This window comes from Ambystoma mexicanum, chromosome 5p (assembly GCF_040938575.1).
Source record: "Ambystoma mexicanum isolate Mex_15411 chromosome 5p, UKY_AmexF1_1, whole genome shotgun sequence".
NCBI lineage: Eukaryota > Metazoa > Chordata > Amphibia > Caudata > Ambystomatidae > Ambystoma > Ambystoma mexicanum.
In genome coordinates this window covers 890713666-890737405 of record NC_090930.1, presented here as the reverse complement: position 1 = coordinate 890737405, position 23740 = coordinate 890713666, and the positions used below count along the sequence as shown (strand labels likewise).

General features: G+C 48.2%; 1 protein-coding gene across 1 annotated transcript in view; it reads right to left on the bottom strand.

The window, feature by feature from the left end:
* PKD1L1 (polycystin 1 like 1, transient receptor potential channel interacting) overlaps positions 1-23740 on the bottom strand; it is a 2330280-nt gene that overhangs the window by 930743 nt on the left and 1375797 nt on the right. The window contains exon 32 of the mRNA XM_069613333.1: positions 11163-11269. Coding sequence (XP_069469434.1) covers positions 11163-11269 — 107 coding nt within the window. The remainder of the gene's footprint in view (positions 1-11162; positions 11270-23740) is intronic.

Genomic DNA, 23740 nt, shown 5'->3' with positions numbered 1-23740 from the left:
CTTTGAATCCTGGGGAATGGAGTTTACCCGGGTTACTAAGAAGTTATCCAGAAACTGTAATAACTGTTGATGGTATTTGAAATGTCATACATTTTTTTTTGTGTTTGATGTTTAAGTGTGAGTGCCAGACATCATGTGTTAGATTTTTTCCCCTTAGTTTTGTTAGGCAGGAACATCCTCGATAGAATGGGGATAATGAAGCGTTTTGTGATTATTTAGAATTTAATAACATGGAAAATGTTGAACAAACCTGCAAAGGTTGTCCGCCTCGCATTGCTGACCCCTCAGATAAGGCACAACATTCAGTTACAGTGCAATGCATAGTGCACAAAGTAGTGAACAAAAGCTCCCAAACATGAGCTCCACAAAATGTTTATGATGAAGATGCCAGCAGTCAACAAAGGAAAGGAGGTGTACAAGTTAAGTGGGTCTGGCGTAAAGGTGGTAGTCTCCTGTGTTTCCCAATGATGGTCCCCATAGTGAACAAATGGTGGTCGAAGCAACAGTGGAAAAGACCCCACTCTGTGCCATGCATCCACGGGAGAAGGGGAGGGGAGCGCAGGCAGGCACAAGGAGCAGGCACAGAATGGACCGGGCACAAAGTAAATGTTATAAAACGGGTACAAGTGGAACTGCTGTGGGCGGCATTGGCCTGAAGCTCAGTTTGGGCCAGAGCATGGAGCGGGTTTAAGACAGCGGGTGAGGCTAACCTATGTTGGGCCAGCAGTGGAGCAGTTTGGAGCTCTGGACGGCTCCATTAACAATGAATGATGACATTGCTGGAATGCTGACGTGCGCCCAATGCTCAGTCTTCATGAAGTGCAGTCTTTGCTTCGGAGACAGAGAGAGGAAGGGGAAAGTGACTTCCTTTTCTGTTCACTCAAATGCGTAAGGAACAGGAAAAGGGGTAAAAACAAAAAGGAAGAGTATTATTTGCTTGTTGAGGCACTAAAAGAACGTTTATTTCAGGGCGAACATAAGGAAAGGGGGAAAAGGTAAGTTGCTATCCCCATGGCAGCTTCATCGCTATGGCACATAAGTTGTACGAGCCTAAGCGAAATAAAAAGTTTCACAAGCCCAAAGGGGGAAAAAAGGTCTATCTCGTAATTGCAGGTCTGCAGTGACAGCTGAAACATAGTTTAGAGTATATATATTATTGGAACCTTTTGCTTTGCAGGACAAACATTGCATTGCCACAGCGTGCTAACAGTTTAAGAAAAGGTTATTTGTCCAAAAGGGATATTAAACTAACATACAGTGTGTGGACTATTTAATAGGATATGTTTAGGGAATGTATCTAGTGTGATGAGGGGCTAGTATGGATGATGTGCATGATGCCCCTGGTTTGGAAAAGCATATTTAGGAAATGTCTAGATAATAGCATTAAAAGCAATAGATGGCTTATGTCCACTTATTTATAATAAAGCACCGGCGCGTGAGAGTTAAGCAGGTCTGTGTTGGCCCGTGCTGCATCCTGTGCTGCATCCTGTGGTGCCGCGGACGTCCTGCCAGAGGTGAGCTACAAACATCTAGCTCGTATACATGATAGTTCAGACAAGGAAACCTGTCCATAATACAAAGATTAGGATGGCACTTTTGAATACACAATCTATAGTCACACACTTCAGAAGCTACAGATCTCATCGTTGAACATGACCTGGACGTTATGTGTAACTGAAACGTGGCTTTCAACAGTAATGAACCACACCGCAACCCGTGCAACACTCACTGGTTATAGTATTTATAGAGATAACAGAATCTTGGGCAGGGGTGGGGGTACTGCCATCATTCTCAAAGATACTTTTAAAGCCTACATTTCGCTCATACCATCCCTGGAAGACTGCAAATCTCTTATCAAAAATGTACACCGATGACAATACTACCATTGACATCTTAAATATCTATCACCCACCCTCCTGCACTGTTGCATTTGAAGAACAAGTAACTGTGCTCATCAAGAACTCTTAAAGCGACCTCACATATCCTTATCCTGGGTGATTTTCACTTGTGGGATAAAGAGGATTCTGACAACAAAGCTTCTTCATTGATGACTGCTCTTGAAACCTTTGGTTTTGATCAAATGATAAGCACTGCCCCCACCAAAAAGGCCACATTCTTGATTGTGTCCTACACATTAACCTTTTATCCTTTCCCCCTATTATAGAGCCATGCCCATGGTCCGACCACTGTTGTATTTTCTTCGACTTGGTTTCACCACAGTATCAACAAAGACTTACCCCCTCACCCGTTCTGGGATACATATCGAGGAATAGAAGTAGCATGTCTGCATTTCAGCCTCTTATCGTAGACCAGTTGATTTTATGTACCCCGACTAGTGACATTAATCTACTGGTACAACAATTTACTGACACCACTTCACTGGCTATCCATACGCTTGCCCCTTTTCAATTGAAAACAAAGAAAGTGGTAATCTCTAATTACTTCATTCACTAAAGAATTACATGATGCCAGGAAACAGAAAAGATCTTTGGAAAGTATCTGGAAGAAAGATACATGTCCTGACACACATGCTAAGTATAAAGCTGGTGCCCTTCACTATAAAAAATCCTTGCTTTCTAATAAGAAATCTCACTTTGAAAATAGAATTGCTAACGCCAAATCTGGTAAAAGAGAACTGTTCAAAGTTCCAAGAGGGCTTGAAGGGAAAAAAAAGAGGAAAACTTCTTGACTCAAGCTAGCGACTCATGGTGCACGGAATTACCATTAGGTTTCTTTAATAAAATAAAAACCCATCAAACCAACATCATTAATATGCAGAAGAATCTACCTTCAGTGTATCCGAAACTTACTAATAACTCCCTCACTCGAGCGGGCACAACCCGCACTTGACCTTTTGGCTCCGTCGAAAGATGACATAAAAAAGATTGTTCTCGAACTTTAACCTACATCATGCATCTCAGATATCGGTCCTTCCAGTCTTATTCAGGATTCTATTCATCTGCTTGCCCCCCTTTTGCACAAAGTCGTTAGCTCGTCCTTTAGAACATCTGTTGTTCGCCCTAGGTTGAAAGATGTGTGGATAACCCCGTTCCTAATAAAGGCTACTTCCGATCCTGAGAATGTTGGGAATTACCATCCCCTCGGTCATGAGATACAAAGTGCCATATTTCCATATTAGGGCCTTATATGGCTGCATTAAGAGCGAAAACCAATAGTTTATTCAAAGTATGTGCTAAAAGCTGAAAGTAATGTGGTAGCGCCTCCATTACGCATTAGTGAGCTACAAGGAATATGCAGGCCCAGTAGGGGTGGAAGGTTACATTATGCCTTGTGCATAGACAGGCAGGGCGGAGGCCCCAGTTTAGTAGCTAATAGAGACTTGTATTGGAGTGTTTGGAGCATTATATCACCTATATAGCGCTTATATAGCCAATCTTTCAAGCACTATAGACAAAGCTAGTAGAGTGCAGGCCTGGTAACGCTTGCTCACTAGGGGTTAAATTGATTTCAGCTTCTCTTAGAATATTTTGTCTTTGCAACTGTAGCTCTGCATGGCTTCCTAAACAAATCCTCTTTCTCTGAGGCGGCCTGGTACGGCCTTGCACACACACTGATAAGACATTCCTGTGCTTTCGCAGATGGGCTCCAAGTAGGGAGGGGGCAGAGAAGGGAGCACTTTGGAAAATTAGCTGGGTTTTTCCATGGGCAAACCTATTTTTTGCACAACGAAGGTTCTGGAACTGTGCGTCATGTTGATTGACGGCACGAGAGTACAAAAGGTGTGCGCACCCAGAACTGGGCGGGAGATAGATCCGCGGACATGGTTCAAGCAAGAAAGAGTGCCCGGAACCTGAAGCTCTGTGCGGCACCTTGCAGCGCTGTTATCTGAGCGGGGCTGACAGCAGTTAGCTTAAGATGACCAGGGTCTCCTAGCGCTGATGACACCATCTCAAGGGGCGTAAGGCTGTGTTTCTCTAAGTTTTGTGATTTCTCTAATGAGTTTTGTACTCTTCTTTAACTTGAACACCACATTGCTGCTAAATTTACTGTTCTGTTATATTATGCTTTTTGTCTAATAAATGCTACATTTATACTGACGGTGTCATTTCACTAGCATGAGTTCACTGCTTGGCATGAGCGGACCTGTAATTTGGGCTGAATTGGGTAATTTATGCTCTCAAGGGCTGGTCCCTGGGAAGAAACGGCCCCTTTTCAAGACACCCTCACAAACGTATCATTTTTATTGAAGATATTAGATAGGATCGCATACTCACAGCTTCAAGACTAAGTCGAACAACATGGCCTAAGTGCTCGCCAATCTGGATTCCGTGCTATGCATGGCACAGAAACGGCCTTGATCGACTTGCATGCAAATTTGGCGGAAATAGCACAGAAGGGCAAGCTTTCTCTGCTGGTTTTTCTAGATCGGTCGGCTGCTTTTGACTTGGTGGATCATTCCCTCCTACTGGACAGGATGAGGCACCTATCTCTTGGCTTGCCTCATTTCTTGGCCCCAGAACAGCACGGGTGGCTATTGACAAATTTAAGGCCCCTGCGGATCCCCTCTCATGCAGGGTACCACAGGGGGCCCGTCTCTCGCCTATTCTATTTAATATTTACAACCGCCCGCTGTTTGACATGCTTGATGATGCTGGTGTCATCTGTACTAATTATGCAGAAGACACTCAGCTTATCCTGGAACGTGACAGAGACTATGATAATGTTCTTCTCCATGTGCACAGCGTCTATGATACGATCCAACACTGGATGATTCATAACTCAATAGCGCTGAATAATGAGAAGAAGGAACTTGTGATTATAGGCTCACATCAAAGAATTCAGAAACTTGAAACACAGTATTCTCACTTTCGAATATCTAAGTGCCTTATTGCGGTAAGACCCATGTAAATATTCTTGGTGTTACATTAGACTCAGGTTTTACCATGAATCAACATGTCTCACAAATAAAATCCTCATGTTCATATATATATAAACTTCTAAAAACAGATTAAGCCTTACTTGTCTTCGGAACATCTTGACTCATTAGCTGCTGCACTCGTTAATTCACGCTTGGATTATTGTAATGGCCTATTGGCAGGCACCTAAAAACTTCCACAGCCTCCAAGTAGTCCAAAACCATGCGGTCAGAACTATCTACAATCTGCGCCCGCATGACCAAGTCAAGATGAGAACTACATTGGCTGCCCATTCACAATCATTTCTCATAAAATCCTGACTTGTCATATAAATGCCTTACCAATCAAGCACCTAGCTATCTAGCTAATAGAATAACAAAGAACCCTTCTGTTTGTACTTTCAGGTCCAGCAAACAATTTAATCTCTTTGTTCCCCCGCCTAAATTGAGAGGTTTTGGAGGCCGTGTTGCTCTGCTAAGGTCCCTGACCTTTGGAATTCCATACCAGTCTGCATCTATCTTGCATCTCGTCTTGCAGGCTTCAAAAAAGTTATTAAGACATTCTTCTTTAATTCCAATGATTAGACTAGATTAGCCTCTGGTTTTCAGCCCTGGCCCTGACTCCTGGTATTGGCCCTCTTTCTTGCAGCGCACTGAGGCCTTTGGGAGTGTTGCACCCTATAAGAATTAAATAACATAACATTGTTGTGTGAGAGTAAATTATTACATGTTGCAGCCTAAACGTAGATTGCAGTTAATGTAATCTTATAAAAGGTGCAGAGGTCAATGGTGAACTCCATTGTTTTGGGGATGCATGGTTTTAGTCATGGTGGTTAGAATATATATACATATATAGTGGTATCTAGGGGCTAAAATATTGACTTCTAGACTGGGTGTTTATATATGTGGTTTATCTAATACCTGTAAAAGTATATTTTGATGAAAAAACAGTTTGGAGTCAGCATTTCAATTAAAAGTCATTTGATGATAGGATGGAATGAGACTCAACAGAGCCTGTTGTGCCACATATCAAAAGTTTAGGTTGTTGCCATCATGAGGAAGAAAAGAAAATGTAAAGGAATGTTAAAGAATTTTAAGAACAGTCTGGACTATAAATAGAGAAGAAAGTGTTTTGGTAGCTGCATCTAAGAGAGTATCTATAGGAATACGATTTTGTTGTTGGATCCACTATAGTTAAGTTTTAGATTATTTAAGTTCAAAATGTATAAATGATTGGTACCGTCCCAGGAGGTACCCCCGTTGCACTGTCTGTTTGTGTACATCACATGCATATGTTGTGTGGTGTGTGGTGATTTATGGCAATTATTATATGTATTGATGATGTGATGGGGTGTTAGACAGAAACCTGTGCAGTTCCCTCTGGGACCACTGCAAAAGATTTAAGACTACAGGTGTGGGGCGGTAAACCCAATTGGTAGCAGTCTGCACCACCCAGATTTACCTAGTAGCTGTGGCTGAGCAGTCAGACTTCTCTCAAGAAGAGTTAGGCAGTATACAGAGCATACACAATAGGTCAAGAGAGCACAGTAGGACAAGCAAACACTGACCAGAGCTTGGTGTAAAAAGAGATATAATTATTTATTTAAAACATCTAGTAAACACACTGGCACTAATATCAAGCAGTTCAAAAACATGGTCACTAAAAGATATACACTCCCTTGAACGGTTATTAGGCAAGTCGTAAGTAAAGCAACACTTATTTTCAGACAGCGGTGAGAGCGTAATGAAGATGGCACTCTAATAACTTGGTTAAAAAGGGAGAGAAAGGCAAAGCATAGATAGAACAGGTCCCAACACTTTAAAACGAACACAGTAAGAGAAGAAGGCAGGTTAAAACCGTGAAGTTAAAGTTCAGAAAGCTGGACCTGTTTTAAGAGGATCCGCGAGAAATGTGTCCAAGGTCACACGGTTGAAAGTGCACCGAAGTCTCGACAAAGGTTCAGAAAAGTGTTGGACAACAGAAAGGGACCAGTTAGATGGTCAGGCGGCCAGCCCAGTCCAGAAGGTTAAGGAGTTACTGTCACCTTGTAGCAATCTATAGAAAGGGAGGCCTGGCGGACACAGTACCTTAAAATGTTGAGAATGCTCCAGCGGGGGCAGTTGTTCCTGGTAGCGGGTGCAAGTCGGTGCTTCGTCCGGGGGAGGAGAGGATCTCGTCGGGGAGGAAAGCAGAAGGTCGTTGCACTGCCAGGGAAGAAACCAACCGCGGAGTTCTCAATTAAAAGGAGCGGTCCTTTTATTTGCGTGTAAGGGTAAGTGGCTATCCGGTTGCCCGGTGCTTTGCACGGGTAATTCGACCACTTGGACATCTTGGAAGCGAAAAAGAAGGTAAACTGGTTGTTCCCACAGTCAAGGGAAGAAGACTCTCCAGCAGAGAGATCTCCTCTGTCGTTGGGAAGTGGTTCAGCAGGGCTCCACCGGTGGTGTCGTCGTAGCAGGTCGGCTCAGCTTCTCCCTCTTTGGATTTTCAGGTCCTGTGGCGACTTCTGAAGTTCCAGTCCCAAAAGCCCTGCTTTTATGCAAGAAACCCCCATTCATTCAGCCTAGCTGTCAATCAAACATGCTAAGTGTGAGCAGGGCGGCTCACCACTTGGGCCAATCAAGCAAGAGTGCGACTTGGGTTGGCAAGGCAACTTAGTCCAAGGTGCCTAAACCCCCTCCCACACTCCCTGTGGTACCCAGACAGAGTGGCACCACTTTGGAGGGCTCCTGTGTAGAAGCCCGCCAAAAGTGGAAGAAAGGGCTCGACCTTTGGTTTGGAGAGGCAAACACAAACGCCATTTTAAAACCGAGTTTTGGCACAAAGACCCTACCGGTGAATTAATATTAAATAAATAAACCGGCGGTATCTTTAACATTGCACCAAAAAGTGGTGCGAGTAAAATACATGGGAAAATTCCATAGATAATATTCTTAGGGAATATAACAAGTAGTATCCACTGCCACCAGGCTGTCATGATCACTGCTTCCAAGGAGCTAGGACCAGCCCAACGTCCTTGGAAGCAGGCCCCTAACCTTCATCCTAGGCACGAGCCGGTCCCCACTGGGACCTTTTGGACCTTGTCCTGGCGCCGGTGGCACCAGGCTCATCAAAGTCACTGGTCCCGGCACTGGAAGCGCCAGGCTCATAATTTGTATGAAGATGCTTGGGTGGACTTACCTGCAGCAGACCATGCTGCTTACTTACCAGCCACATAGGAATCCTCTGTGAGCCGGGACTACTTTCTTACCTGGGTGGGGAAAGCTCCACTCCCTGGATACAACACTGGAACTCTTCTGGAACAGGAACTCTTTTCTTACCTAGGCGAGGCCATGGAGGAAGACGCCTCATCACTCCAAGGCTATTTAAACCACACCCGATTGATGAAACGTGCTTCGCGTTATTCTGCATCTGCAGCAGAACGCTCACCGTGTCTGTTCCAGTTTTCTTCTTTCCGATCCTGAATCTGCAAGAACAAACGCTTACCATTCCTGTATCCAGCCTTCAGTAGCACCTGCAAAGACAAGAAACAACAGGTTAGCACGGCAACCTTCACGCGCAGCGCTTTCCTCACCTGATCCATCGGCAGCTACCATCTCTTCACGCTGCTCCTCCGCCTGTGAAGACAAAAGCATAGTTATTCCTGTGTGGAATTACTTACCGGCACTCCGCGAATTCCGGTTTTCTTCAACGCTGCAATCGTGCACCTGAAAGACAAAAGAAGAGACATCAGACAGGTATTTTACTTACGCGCCATCGCGCCCGCCACAATAGGGCGCCTGCAAATACTCCGGCGTTTCCAGCGTCTCTTCAACACCCGAACTCACAACTGCAAGGGAAAAGAGACAGTTAGAGAGCTTTTGAAAAGCAGGCAACCGGCATTTACTTACGCATTTCCAAGCGCTTCATTCCAAGACTCTGGCTCGAACTTCGGCTTTCTTCACGCCATCTTCTACCTCAAGAGCCCTGCAAGACAAATAGAAAAAGCATTATACAGAGCCCAGTTCCACATTAACGTGCCCACGCACCTAAAGACTGTAAGGACTTAAAAGGTGTCCGGAAACTCACAGTTCGTGCAGTTAACGACGGTAGCAATCCTCTGATGTCAAGAGGCCTACGTTTCACCCAGTGAAGGAACTGGCAACGGCACCCTGCACCAGACGCAGATGGAGAGTCCAGCATTCACCTATCTAAGGTGAGCACGTTGACCTTGGGGCTCCACGGAAAAGCGAGGAAGGGAAAGGGAGAGAGATACCCGACAACCCCAGATCATTAACCCCATATTCTTTCACCTGCAGATATCTCACTCTTCGAGTTAGACACACAGTGCGAAGAGGCTCAGCCCCGGAAGCCAATCGAGTCCTGCACTTCACTTTTCGAGTCACAGACACCATCCTGCCAAGACCGGCGCCTCCGTGGGAATCAGGTGAGCGTTACACAGCCAAAACTCGATGAGGGGGGACGGGACAGTGCCCCCTTGCACAACAGACCCAGGGGCAATCGAATCGCCCCTACCAGTACGTCCACAATATGATGGTTTGTACCGGTTCTGTTAGTAATTTGGGACTAGTAAAGCCAATGGTGACTTTACATGCCCTGGGAGACAGAAGTCAGTCCCAGGGTATGGAGTCTATGGTGGGGGTCACCTAGGACACCCCTGTGTTACTGCACCGAGGGTGCTGTGGAACACACATAGAAAAAACACATGAGACCCTATGGAGTAAAAGACCCCATTGCCCATAAAACACAGATCAAAGGAACAAAGGAATACCCCAAATCATGTCCAAGAGTGCGAGGAAAAGAGTCTCACTCTTGGCAGAAGAATAAAACAAACTCCAGAAATCCAGCAAAGCTGCTGGGGGACTCACTAGGTTAGGAAATTCAGCTTAAACAGAGAATTCTCCCCAACAGGTGTATAACTTGTTGAGAGTACAGTTGGATGGTATCCTTGGTGGGAGGTTGTTGGTGCAAGAGTTTTTTGAGTGATAGAGGAAGTTGAGGGGCAGCGTGCCTCACTTTGTTTGTTGCAGTGGAGACGAGGTAACACCACTTGGTACAATGTGTGATGGGTGGAAGTGGGCGGTCTGGATCGACAGGCCCAGGATCTACACCCACAAATTTCGGAGCATCCTAGTCCATGAGGTTGGCAATTGTGGTTCCCCATATTTGCGCTCACTGGGTTTATTGGAAAGTGTTCACTGTAGTTGGTGAGAGAAAACGGTATGATTAGACTGAACGGTTGTGTGTGTTGTTTTGTAGGAAGGGAGATGTTGTACAATACAAATGTTGCCTTGTCCTGCTGGCCATCTATGAACGCGGATGGATTGTTAGTGATTGACAGCTCAGGAGAATGTTGAGTGTTTGTGAGTGTTCTGTATGAGTCATTTGGGGGCCTGAGTTCAGTGCTAGAGAATGGCTGGTGGATGATCCATTATGTATAAATCTGAAGAGTAACTGGAAGACCTGCAACTTTAGATATGCACAATAAAGCTTAGCTAGTCTTCATACTAAAGTGGCTCGCAGCTAGTCTGTGTTTGGACTAAACCTATGCCCGCCAGGTTACAACATACATCCTGCTTAAATAGGACGTTATCACCATTACCAACCCACAGTAACAGCTTCAGTGCAGGGCCCAAGTAACTTGATGGTCAAACGAGTGCTGCAAGGAGCTACCGGCCTGTTTTTTACGTGCAAAGCATAGCTCCCAACCTTTTTTGTCACGAAGGCGGGTGAAAACACCCGATTTTCTTTTTGGCGGGTGAGAGGCCCATAGAAGTGAATGGGCGTATGAGGAGCTTGGCGGGTGATTCATCAGCTTTCAAGGCGGGTGACACCCGCCAAAAGCGGGTGAGTTGAGAGCTATGTGCAAAGAAACGACAAATTAAATGGCTACCGTGGAAATTGAGACCGAGCTCCATGCACAGCCCCACTTACATTTCCATGGTGGTCTTTGCTGGGGTAGTGGGAGTAAAGAGGGCGTGTCGGAGGCCGCATTGTTGTGAGCTATGTAGGCATTTAATGGGGTTGTTTGGGTTTGATTGTGAGTTTGGAGGCAGAGAGGCCAGCACAGGAAGTGCTGGTAGCAGGAGAGAGAGAGGGTGCGCAGCGAGCATCCAACAATTGTGCTTGTAACGTGGATTCATGCTGTTTAGTCAAGCAAGCGATTTGAGCAAACTGATTTGTTGTTCGCACACATTTTAGTTGAAACTAAAAATACACAAGAATGCAAACAATTTCGGTTTACAAAGCTAAAATCTGGCACATATAACTTGCTTTATACAATACCTCATTATAAACGTGTGTCTAGAATTCCTTTCAAACAAAGGCTTATCTGCACAGTAGAGTTCCCTGGTTTCAGACACGCCATCCTCCCCATGTAGAACAATGTAAACCTGAAATGCAAAAAATGCTTTATAATACAAACTGCTTGTGGATGAAAGGAAAAAGTAAACGTGCATTTTACCTTGAAAAAAAAAAGTCCATTCCAACACTGCACTGCTCTGAATCTTAGCTCGGTTCAATTAACAAAACAGATAAAATTGATCAGAGTCTTTAGAAGTAGCTTGTGCACTGAATGTGTTTCCTGATTGAGCAGATCATGAGCCAATGAGAACACGTTTGTAAAGCTATGTTTACTTGAAGATGGCAGACACAAGAAACGGAAATGAGGCTTTCATTACTGTCAGTTGGGGAGGTCAGCACTCTCCCTCGTTCGGCAGAGTGCCGTGCCTGCATACATGTACAGCACACAATAAGGAGGCTGAGACCAGAGTACCGGTCTCAACTACAACCTTTATTTTAACTGCCGTAACTTCCCCTTTCCCATCACATCCCCTCCACCAGGATCCGACCCCCACCCTATCCCTGCCTTCCGCATAACAACGTGATAGTGTTGTATTAGAACATTTCAACCTTCCCCCTTTTCAAACACTTAGTCTGTTTAGCCCATCTCTTCAATAAGTCTTATGGGTTTAGTCTTTGCCCGCCAGGGTGGTTTGTCCTTGTCCGCCCGGAGCTGCGGAATACGGATATATCTGTTGTCCACTCACCCTCCTCCACTGCGGCCTCCGCTCCAGAGACATCTTCATCTCCCCAGTAAGGGTCATCAGAGTCTTCCCTGACCCCTGTGTCCACACTGTCCTACCGTTCCTCCTCCGAAGCTTCCCAAGCAGTCACTTCACCGCTATATTCTTTGAAGTGTGACACATTTCTTGTGACCTCATGACCTGCTCATCCACTGCCGCGTACATGGTGCCTTTCACCTTCGTGACGATTAGGGGGCTGGGTGCAAAACGGCAATCTTCCTTCCGTCGCTGGGTCTGGCGTACCAGTACCCTGACACCTTCCTCAAAGTTGTGCTCTCAAGTTCCTCTCTTCTCATCTGCCATGACCTTCATTCTCTGCTTTTCATCAGCTTCCCTGATTAGAATCTCCTTGTCCTCTGGTGTGATGTTGCCCTTCAGGGGTCCTTGTGGCAGCCAAGTCCTTAGCCTGCAACCAAACAAAAGGTCTGCTGGGCATTTGCCCGTGGTGCTGTGGGGAGTATGGCGGTAGTCACGCAGGAGCTGGTACAGTGTCTGTTCAAATGGTTTGCATTGCCCTCTTCAAGTTCCCCATGAAGCACACCACCATGCCATTGGCTTGGGGCCAGAGGGGTGTGATTTCTTTGTGTTTGAATGAAACCCATGTATTGGGCAAAGATGGCAAAGTCCAACCTGGTAAAAGGCGGGACATTGTCCGTTTTAATCGTCTGAGGAATACCATAGGGATGACTGCCGTCACTGCAGTGGATGGCACAATTTGGACCTCTGGGTATCTTGAGTGCTTGTCAATCATGACTAGAGCATACGTGCCGGCTCGGAGGGGTCCAAAGAAGTCAAACAGTAACACCTCCTAAACCCCTACCGGGAATCGGAGACATCAGCAGTGGGTTTGGGTGTGGGGTCAGGGCTATTGTGTTGCAGATGGCACAGTTCTTTAGAGTGTCCTCAACTTGTTTGTCAAAACCTGGGAACCAATCTTCTGCTGCAAAATCTTTGTCGAGACCACTCCTCTGTGTCCTTTGTGGGCCAGGTCAACCACCTGTTGCCATAGCGACCTGGTCAGTACAATTTGGCAGCCCTTCATGATTATTTGATCCTCGGTGGTGGCAAGTTCTTCCTGAACCAGCAACATTGCTCTGATGTCATCCTGCCATGTTTCATCTAGGTGCTTGGCTCTCTCCCTCACACATTTAATTTTTCCTTGGCTGATGCACTGTGCGATAATGGGCAGCGCTGGATCGCTTGCTGACTCTTGTTGAAGTGTCTTCCATGCTATTGGGAACGGTTTTGGTTGGTGAATGATGTATTGTAGGTAAGCGTCAGCAATGGAGTGTTCCAGATGTGATGGTCCTCCGGGGTGGCGTGAAAGATAGTCAGCTGGGTTCTTATCCTTGCCAGGTCGGTGGCGGATGGAGAATTTATAGTCCTGCAGCCGGAGTCCCCCATATTTCTATCCATATCAGCATGCAGGCCTGGGAGTTACCATAAATCGTGAGAAGGGCTTGGTGGTCAGTGACTACTGTGAATGCTTTTCCAAACAGAAATAGGTGGAAGTGCTTGCAGGCCCAGATGACTGCCAGGCTTTCCTTTTCTGCCTGCAAGTACTTCTGGTCTGTGGCGGAAAGGATGTGGGTTGCGCAGGATATGACCTTTTTGATGTGTGTTGTTGTGTGGTCGTATTGTGCAAGTATCGCACTTAGTCCCCCCTGGACTGGCATCCACAGTCACTTCAGTGTCTTTGGCAGAGCTGAAGTATGCATGTCTGAGGCAATGCGAGCCCAGATTACTGTGAATGCTGCTTTGCATTCTGATGTCCAAACAAAGTCCTGGTTGATCTTTGTCAGCTCTCCGAGTGTGGCGCTTACCACTGTGAAGTTTTCTAGGTAGTGAGAGCAGTACCTCGCGAGTCCCAGCGAGTCTGAGGTCCAACACATGCATGGGGCGAGGGGCTTCTTGTAGTGCTTTGATTTTCTCTGGGTATGGACACATGCTCTGATCTGATAATATGAGGCCAAGGAATTGTCCTTGTTAAGTGTGACTTTGGCTTCTTCTAAGGCCATGCAGACCTTGTGTAGATGTTTGGTTCCTGGGTTGACTTTCCAAATACCAGGATGTTGTCGCTATAGTTCAGACATCTTGCAATGTGTTTAATTACCTGGTGGATCTCCTCCTGGAAGATCTCTGTGGCCGAAGATGTGCTGAGGTTCAGTCGCTTGTAACGATATAGCCCCAAGTGAGTCACAAAGGTGGTAATGTACCTGGATTCCCATGCCAGCTCCAGCTGACGGTAGCCCTTGTTGGGATTGAGTTTTGAGAACATGGTAGCACCATTGAGGAGGTGGATCATGTCAGTTATTCTCAGGGCTTGATGTCTCTCATGCTGGGTGGCCATGTTGGGGCTGCGTATGTCTACGCAGAGGCGGATGGAACCTTCTGCCGACTTCTTGGGTGCCAGTACAATTGGGGGAGACCCATGGGATGGGTCCCACTACCGGCTGGATAATCTGGAGGTCCAGTAGGCGTCGTATTTCTTCCTCCACCTGTTTTTGAATGTTTATCGGGATGCCCCTGTAGTGCTGGACTATGGGCTTGATTTCCAGATCAATGTGAAGTTTCATGTTGCAGCCGCGAAGTTTGCCCAAGCCTTTGAAGACATTTGGCTATGCCTTGGTGACGTCCCCTTCTGGATTCAGGTATTTATGGGCCATCATGCAGTACAGAATATGAATAAGCCCCATATCCACAGCCGTTTTGAAGCTTATAATGCAGCCACTGTTGGGCTTGCGTGCTGCATGCGGGCCGTGTGTGACTTGAGCGCGCAGATGGTGATAAAAGTACCCTTACACGGCAGTGGTGTGTGCGCTGTAAAGGAAGATGTCAACTTGCTAGGGCCGCAATTAAGGAGGGGTGGGAGGCAATTGTAGGCCTCTTCACTCAAAATATTCACTGTTGCACCTGTATCGATGAGAAATTCGGTCGATGTGTTGTGTATCTGAAGGGTCAAGATGATGCAGCGTTCTTTCGCTAGCTCATTCCCAAGCACCCACACATACCCTATTCTCCTCTGGCTGTAATGCGAAGATGAGGAGTCACTCCCAGAGGGTGGGCATACTTCTACATAGCGAACACTCTGTAGAGGTCTGTGAGTGAGTCTCCTGTCAGGCGACCAGACCGATCTTCTATACTGTTGATGGCTGCTCACGCCTTATGTGGGACGGTATTGTCTGTACTTTCAGCTCGACCTCCTGTCATCCAGCCGGTTATTTTGATGGCGTCTGCTGTTTCTTGGGGAGGTAGCCTGAGCGATTAGCGCTGGGGCATTCCTGTAGACCACCCTGAAGTGGTCATCATCTCCACAAGCTGCGCACTTCTGGTCCAGAGCCGGGCACGTGCCTTTGTGGGGGAAATCATAGCCACACCTGTAGCACAATTTCATCGGCTGGTTGGGTTTGTCGGGCGGGGTCAGCGTTCGCTTCTTGATGACCTCCTGATCTCTGGTATACATGGAGAGCTTCACTTGTGCCAAACCAGCCACTTGTTGTGTGACAACGGATTTGGTGCGGGCCAACCTTAGGATTTTGACAAGGGTCTGCTGTTTCTGGAGCAGTTTCCTCTTGAAGTCTGCAGACTCGCACCCTACGATGACTTGGGAGCATAGTGCTTTTTCGTTGGAGTATTGGTGGAAGGCACAATGCTTCATGCGGATGCAGAGTTGCAGGACATAGTTGTCCCTTGTTTCACCTCGCTCCTGCATGGTTGTGTGAAATATATCACACTCGTAGTCTACGTTGGTGTGCAGTGCAAAATGGGTGTTTAATGCCTCTTGAGTGTCCTGCTATGTCGCCTTTTCCTCATCCACCAGTTCATAGAGGATATCTCTGATGGCAGTTCCTACTACTAGGGCGAGTATGTTGTTCTTCCTTTCTTCATGCATGGGGCCCATCGCCCCCACATAACCCTGAAGTCCTTTATCAATCAGGCCCACCCGGCCTCAAGTTACCTGTGTCTCTCAGGTCGAAAGCTTGGGGCAGCTGTCATGATGTAGCTTCTCCTTGGCCCTGGGTAAACGCCACTGAGAGCCTGGCAGGCATTGTGGCAGGGATGTGGTCCGCCAACATAGTTGGCCTCATTGCGTTCCCAGCCGTATGCTTTGGACCTTGCCGCTTGCCTGCAGTACAACATGTGGCCACCAGCAGGCCTCCTCACCAGGATATGCTGTGGGATCACCGCTGCAGCCCAGGCGGGCGCCTGTCATGTCCAGCGCTTATCCCTGTGGACAAGTTGGGAGGTGAATCACTGCCGCACCTCCCAGCACTTTCACCCTGGCAGCCCAGGTCAGCGTGAGCGGCAGAGGCAGACCATGCCTCCCACTTCTCTCCGGGATACTGTATAAGGATGAGGGGACCACGTCGGGTCCGTCTCATGCCTTGCTGCCAATGTCAGTTGGGGAGGTCAGCGCTCTCCCTCATTCGGCAGAGTGCTGTGACTGCATGCATGTACAGCACACAATAAGGAGGCCCACACGGGAGTACTGGTTTCAACCTTTATTTTAACTGCTATAACTTCCCCTTTGCCAGTCACATCCCCTTCACCAGGGTCCCACCACCACCCTAACCCTGCCTTTCACATAATGATGTGGATAGGGTTGTATTAGAACATGGCAATTATATCCCACAATGGTCAGTCTTCAACTACGTGCCTTTGTGACAACTTTAACACTTCCAGGGAACAATTGGGCCATGTGGATGCCCTTCCATGAGCACCCTCCAAACCTCTGTACCCATTTGTGGAATCCCACTGTGCCACTTCTCCAAGACTAGCACTTACAGAAGACACTACCGTAGGCTAGATGGCATGACGAGAAAGCCATGACCGGGCATACCCTATGGTGAACTTGTGATGTGCACCCTATGTCTGCTATGAGCATTTATTTTCATTGTATTCTTTTGTGCTCATGAGCTTTTGAGTCAAAACTACTTAATAATTGGCATTCACAGTGGAACGTTGCAGATGCTAGTCTGCACTGTTCATGCAGGCTGCATTTTAAAAGTATATCTGCAATTTGAACAAACTAGCATTTTAAGTGATGCATTCACTTTGTGCAGATACAATAACCCATAGACAAGGATTTTGTTTAATTTTAAACAGGTTTAATGTATTCACGGACCGTTTGGATTAGAAAATCATCATTTTTGTAAACTGGTATTTCTCTTCATTTGCGAGTCAATGAACTAGGCCATGCCTTCTAATGTATTGAGGCTGTTCGATAGGTGCCCTCATAAGCAATGCTTTGGGTAGCAAACATTGCTCGAATTGTTTTGTGTGACTTTTACACTTACGATAGAAGGAACAAGTTACTTACCTGTAACTGTTGTTCTCCAGCATGGGTCTGGCATGGATTCACATGCTCATGAATATTCCCCGTCGTCAGGCTGGGAATCCTCGGTAAAGAAAAAATCAGTATCAATTTCGTTTCTGATCTGTCTTTCTTAGAAGTAACCAATCACTGATCTCTGGGTCATACTGCCCCCAGCCAATGACTGCCCTCTCCCTAAGCCCCTCCCCTGGCAGCCATCCTCAGATTTGGTAGCACGTAAAGTGGCAGTATGACCAAGTGAAGAGCCGCATAGGAGAAGGAGGGAGGGTTCGCATGAGAATCCATGCCAGACCCATGCTGGAGAACAACAGTTACAGGTAAGTAACTTGTTCCTTCTCCAGCATGGGGTCTGGCATGGATTCACATGCTCATGAATATAAGAATACATAGCAGTATACACATGCACAACCACGGGAGGTGGCAACAGGCTCCTTTTTGTTGAGGGAGTACATGGCCACTGTGTTGTCTGTCAGGATCAGGACATTCTTCCCTCGCACAGTCGGCAGAAAAGCCTTCAGGGCTAGCCTGACGGCCCTCAGCTCCAACAGATTGATATGGAGTCGGATATGGATATGATATGGAGTCTGGACTCCAACAGAGACCAACGACCGCTGACTGTCAGCTCGTTGGCATGAGCACCCCATCCATCCGTCACGATCGTCACCTCCGGCCAGGCTAGCCAAAATGGAGCCCCCTTCATCAGATTGTCTTCAACGGCCCACCACATAAGGTCCTGGGCGACCAAGGACGGCACCTGAACAGGGTCCGACAACCTGCCGGAGGACTGAGACCACTAGAGCTTGAGTGCACATTGCAAAGATCTCATTCGCAACATGGCCTCTGGCACCAGAAGAATGCAGGATGCCATGAGGCCGAGCAATCTCAAGAACTCAAACGCTGGGAGACCCTGGGCAAGCTGAAACTTGTGCACCATCTGCTGAATGTGATGAGCCCTCACCTGGGGAGGAAAACACTGCCCCAGGGACATGTCGAGCACAGCTCCGATGTGCTGGAGCCTCTGAGTTGGTGTCAAATGGGACTTTAAGTTGAGGGAGAAGCCCAGCTTCTGGAGGGAGTGGCAGGTGACTGACAGATGATCCAGGACTTACTCGACAGAGAGCGCGCTCTGATCAACCAATTGTCCAGGTAGCGGTAGACATGAATCCCCCCTTTCCTGAGGTGCGCTGCCACCACTACCATGAGCTTGGTGAAGACCCTCGGGGCGGAGGTCAATCCGAACGGCAGGACTCGAAACTGAAAGTGCGAGTCGCCAACCGTGTAACCATCTTGAACTTGTCCTTCCTGAGGAGTTTGTTCAAACCGCGCAAGTCCATGATGGGTCTCAAACCCCCGTCTTTCTTGGAAATCAAAAAATAAGGGGAATACCATCCCTTGTTCCTCTCCGCTACAGGCACCAGTTCTATGGCGCCTTTCTTCAGCAGGGATTTAATTTCCTGCGCAAGGATCGTATCCAGACTCTTCAAAGAGAGATTCCCCGTTGGATTGTCTTGAGGCCTCTGCCGGAAAGGAAGACAGTAGCCGTGGGTTATGATCTCCAGAACCCACACATCTGAAGTAATGGCGCGCCACTCTGCAAGATGCTGCACCAGCCTTCCCCCAACCGGCGAACCATGGGACATGGCCTCATGACTGAGCTGAAGCAGCTGCGGCGTTGCCTGAGGGCAAAGAGGCAACAGCCCGAGCAGCCTTGGTATCTCGAGTACCTTGTTTTCCACCTCTGGCACTCCTACAGTGGCCCCTTTGACTGGCAGCTCCTCTCGCTTTACCAAAGGATGAGTAATAACGAAAGGAACCTCCCCTCCATTGCTGTCCCCTAGGACGAAAAGGCAAAGGTTGGCGAACTGCAGCACGCAACGACTTCGCTGCAGCTTTGGAGGTCTGCAACCTCTCAAGGCTCTCGTCAGCCTTGCTGCCAAAAAGATGTTCCCAGTAAAAGGGCATGTTGAGGAGCCGGGCCTGCACACCAGGGGCAAACCCCGACTTCTGCAACCACGCAAATCTGCGTATCACGGTGCTTGCCGCCATGGACCGGCTGACGCAATCTGCCATGTCCAAACCCGACTGAACGGCCTCACACATGGCATCCTTGCCATCCTGAACCATGGCAAGGAAACTATCCCGTTCGATATGTTCAACTGCTAAGGAAACACAGTTCCACAGAGTGTGCGTGAAACGTGACAAGGCACAAACCGAGTTGGCCGCCTGAAGCGCCATACCCCCTGAAGAAAACACTTTCTTCGCCCAGCCGTCAAAACGCTTGTCGTCCCTATCAGGAGGGATGGTAGGATACAACGCCTGCTTTGCCGGGGCCATAGCCGGCTGTACCACCAAACTCTCCGGAGTGGGGTGCCTGGTCAAGTAGCAGGGGTCGCTACTGGCTGGGCGGTATTTTCGCGGCAAAGACTTGCCCACTGCCGGGAGACTCTCCGGAGCAGTCCAAGCCGCTGCCACCCTCCTCTGTAGAGCCATATGGAACGGCAGTACCGGGTCAGTTGGTGGACCTTGGTCGAGGATATCCGTATGGTCATCCTGAAGAAAATCCCCTGGGGGAGCAGACCATCCCAAGTACTCGGTGACCCTGGACATAAGGCGCCGGTACGATGGTAGTCGGCTTGAGTGCCAGGTTCAGGCCTACAAAACTCCACCTCCGGAGAGGTGTCCAGCCCATTGGCATAGTGCAGGGACTGCCGCAGGTCCTCAATTTGGCTATGGCCTGAGAGAATCTCGTCCGGCACCGTATCCGGAACCATGCCATCATCAGAGCCCTCATCCACCTCTGAAATAAACTCAAGCTGGCGGTAAGAAGGCACTGAATGTGGAACATAGCCATGCTTGACCTTTGCCAGAGCCTTTCTAGGTGGATCCACCGAGCCCCGGGGAACCACCGTCGAAACATCCTCGAAAGGCGTCGAGGGCGTCAAATGAATCGCCGACAGCATCGATGGCGTCGACAGTCTTCGAGGCCGGAGCCCCGAGAGTGTCCCTCGACAGCCTGGGCGCCGATGGCGTCAATGACTTCTTCGGAGGCGGGGCCTCGAAAGAGTCCGTCGACTACCTCGGCGCCACCGGCATCGAAGTCTTCCTCGAAGACACCACAGGTACACACGGTCTCGAGCGCGTCGAGGACCAGGACCTGGAACGGGCATGAGAACGATTCCCCTTGTCCGAGCGGGACCTCTCCCGCGAATCGTGCCGTCCACCCGAGCCCGAAGGCGTGCGAGCGGTGTCTCTCAACCGATCACGACCGACCCCACTCTGAGGCCAGTGGACCAGTGCCCTGTGATTCGAAAATCGCCAACATTTTCTTCCCGAAGGAAGCCCATTCTTCCGGCGTCGCATGCATGGTGGGTTAAGCGACCCGCCGACGGGCAGAGTCCTCGGATGAGGACGGGGAAGGCGACCGATGATGGCACTTCCGGGAGTGCCTCGAAGAGGCATAGGAGTGGCGGGACCGACTCTGGGACCGAGACCCACTGGACTTCCGACGACGACGCCCCTCGAATCGTCTGTCGAAAGCCCCGCAGACCTCGACTTCCGTGGCTTGGACACCTTACCTACCGCTAACTTCTTCTTGCGCTCCCGCAAGGCTTTGGACGTGAGCGACTGGCAGTCGACACAGTCATCCGTGTCATGGGCCTCCCCGAGGCACCAGAGGCAGGCATCGTGCGAGGCTATTACCGACATCTTGGACCCACAGTCCCCGCACTTCTTAAAGCCCGGACGCGCTGTGGAAGACGAGGTACACATCTTCACGAAGAAAGACTTCACAATACGAACAGGTTTGAAGAACCGAGAAATAACTGAAACTCCAAAGAGTCGAGGCGCGCAAAGATCTCCAAAGTGAACATGTTTGCGGAAAAAACGGAACTTAGGCTACGGGCATCGTGTGTCCTACTTATAACATCCAGTGACGTCGGCCGTCAGAGGAGGTCCTCGAGGGCGGCGTATCGATGTCATCGACGAAGGACGCAGACGCCAGAGATTTTCCGAAGCAGCACAGCTGTGGTGATTACATGTCATAGATATGGAATACGTCGGAGGACCCAATCCCCTCGAAAAGCCACTTTCTTTTGTTGACAGACTTTAAAATATACCTTTTAGTTTAGGGATAATGTAGGGGCTTTATTGGTTGGTTCTTTACAGTACATGAATCAGGATTTCTACTGGGAAGAACACATCACTTACACCAGGTTAATGCTCTTTCTGGTGGATGTTCTTCCCACTTATTTCTTATCCCCAGAGTAGGAGTCTTTGGAAACTTTTCAGCCACCTGGGGGCACAGCGTGATGCCCTGCAGTAGACCTGTTAGGACAATTATATATCGATGCGCTGTACCCCATAACCTCAGTTGCACCCATTTGCCCTAGCATTCTGGTGCAGAGGGACAGCAGAACTCATGAAGTTGTATTAGCTTAGATATCCTCCAAGAGGAGCAGGTTGGGAGCGTGATGAGGAATCCCTACGAGAAACCACCCATTAAAAAGAACATTACCAGGAGGTACGTAATATAAGGAGGTTATGCTCATCAAAGGCATATTTAGGCGCTCCACCTGAATGTCCTCTGTGAACCCAGAGGTTCTTATCTAGGAGTGCCTCCTCAGCACTGTGCCCTCAGGCTTCGCCTGTCCCATGAAGTCAGCAGTGCCCAGCCCCGACTACAATATATAACGAGATGACTCTCTGTCATCTTGAACCAGGGCCTCAAAGCCCTCTTACCTCCCAGTCAGGTGTGTACTCGGCTGCTCAAGATACTGCCGACCAGTGGCCAAAATAAAAACTTAGCCAGGGCACAGGTGGCATTTATCTCTCTAAGGGCAAGACTGCCCAAGGTGAAAAGTTTATTTCCCCATGCATCCAACCTCATGCTTTCTCTGTCCGTAGGCAGAGAAAATAAAGTGGACATTTTCAGGTTGGCAATCGCAGCCTGAACCGCCAAGCTCTCAGGGGTCATGTGGATGGAAAGAAAAGACTGTTTGGAATGTGGCCTGAGGCTTCCCCAGTCAGCCCTGGTAAAATGCCCAACTCCGACTAGTGGACCAATGGCCTCCACCAACAAGTCATAAACCAGCTCCAACTGTCTGTCCCCTTCACCATTGAACTCCTCCAGGAAGTCCCCCACCTCTTGAGGACACAGGACAAGTTTGCACAACTTTTTTCGCTGGAGGGACGAATGTACCACACTAGTTTCATTCATTGGGCTGAAAATCCATGGGAGCGTGAATTTGAGTTAAAAAAAATGGGTTTTAAGTTCTACTTTTTAAATTACTTTTTTTCAGCAACATGTGATGCATTGCCTTTTGATGGCAATACCACTTTGATTTGTTTGTATTATGGGACTGAAAATATGCTTTTAAACAGAAGTAAAACAGCACATATGATACAAATTCAAAAACTGTACCCGAGAGGCTTCACACACCTGACATGACAGACTGACTTCAGGCCAGGCAACACTAAATAATTAAACTCATGTGTTTGGATGTCCAAAAATGATGTCCTGTAGGGGCTGCATTTAGCACACGGGTGCATGTTGTATACCACTGGGTAACACCCGAAAGGGATGGGCTCACCTCCCTTAAAAATCTCTACAATCTCTTGTGATGCTGATGATGCCAAAGTAGAGGGGGGCCAGTGCTGATTGCTTATTGGCCAAAGGTGGCGAGTGTAGGCCCTTGCCCATAGGAGTCGTGCCAAGCCTTTAGGCATGCCTACCAGCCACTTGTCAAGTGTGGTGGGCCCTGATGGCACCACCAGGACCAAGCAGCCAGCACCGGGTCATTTTGCGAAGCATCTTCCACCTGAAAGCTTCTCATTCCTACCGGGTGGAGGATTGGGTGAGAAACTACCTGTGGAGCCTCTTCCTGGGAATCCTTGGAGTGGTGACTCTTCTTCGAAGTGGAAGAAGAGTGTTGCCAAAGAGGAACTGCTTGGTGACTGCAACCTCTTGTGGTGCTTCTCCTTTCGAGCTGGGGACCAGTCTTTCAAGGTCCAGTCAGCACCCTGGGACCTTGAACAAGATCGCAATTCCTTTTATTTTTTTAATGACACAAACCACAGTACTGGGGTCTTAGCCCTCCCTAAAACAGTCAAGAGAGTTCCTGTGGGGATAAAAAACGAGTATTTGATAAACAGTCCTCACAGGGCTGACGCCACAGCCACAGCCCTTCATGCGAGTTGGCATTTTTTGCAAAACTCAGATTAGCTGTGTTCCTGAAGGGAATAGATTGCTTGGAAAAAAGGAATTGAGGTAATGGGGCACATATCTTAAATATACAATAATCCCAACGCCAATGTCCAGGTGGGAAACATAGAAGAATCGGGCGGAGCAGTGCTGCGCCGCTTGGTGGTGGAAAAGCTTACAGTGATTCCCTGCTGGAGATATATTATAGATGAGGAATCCGTGGGGGGCGAAGAATCCATAAGAA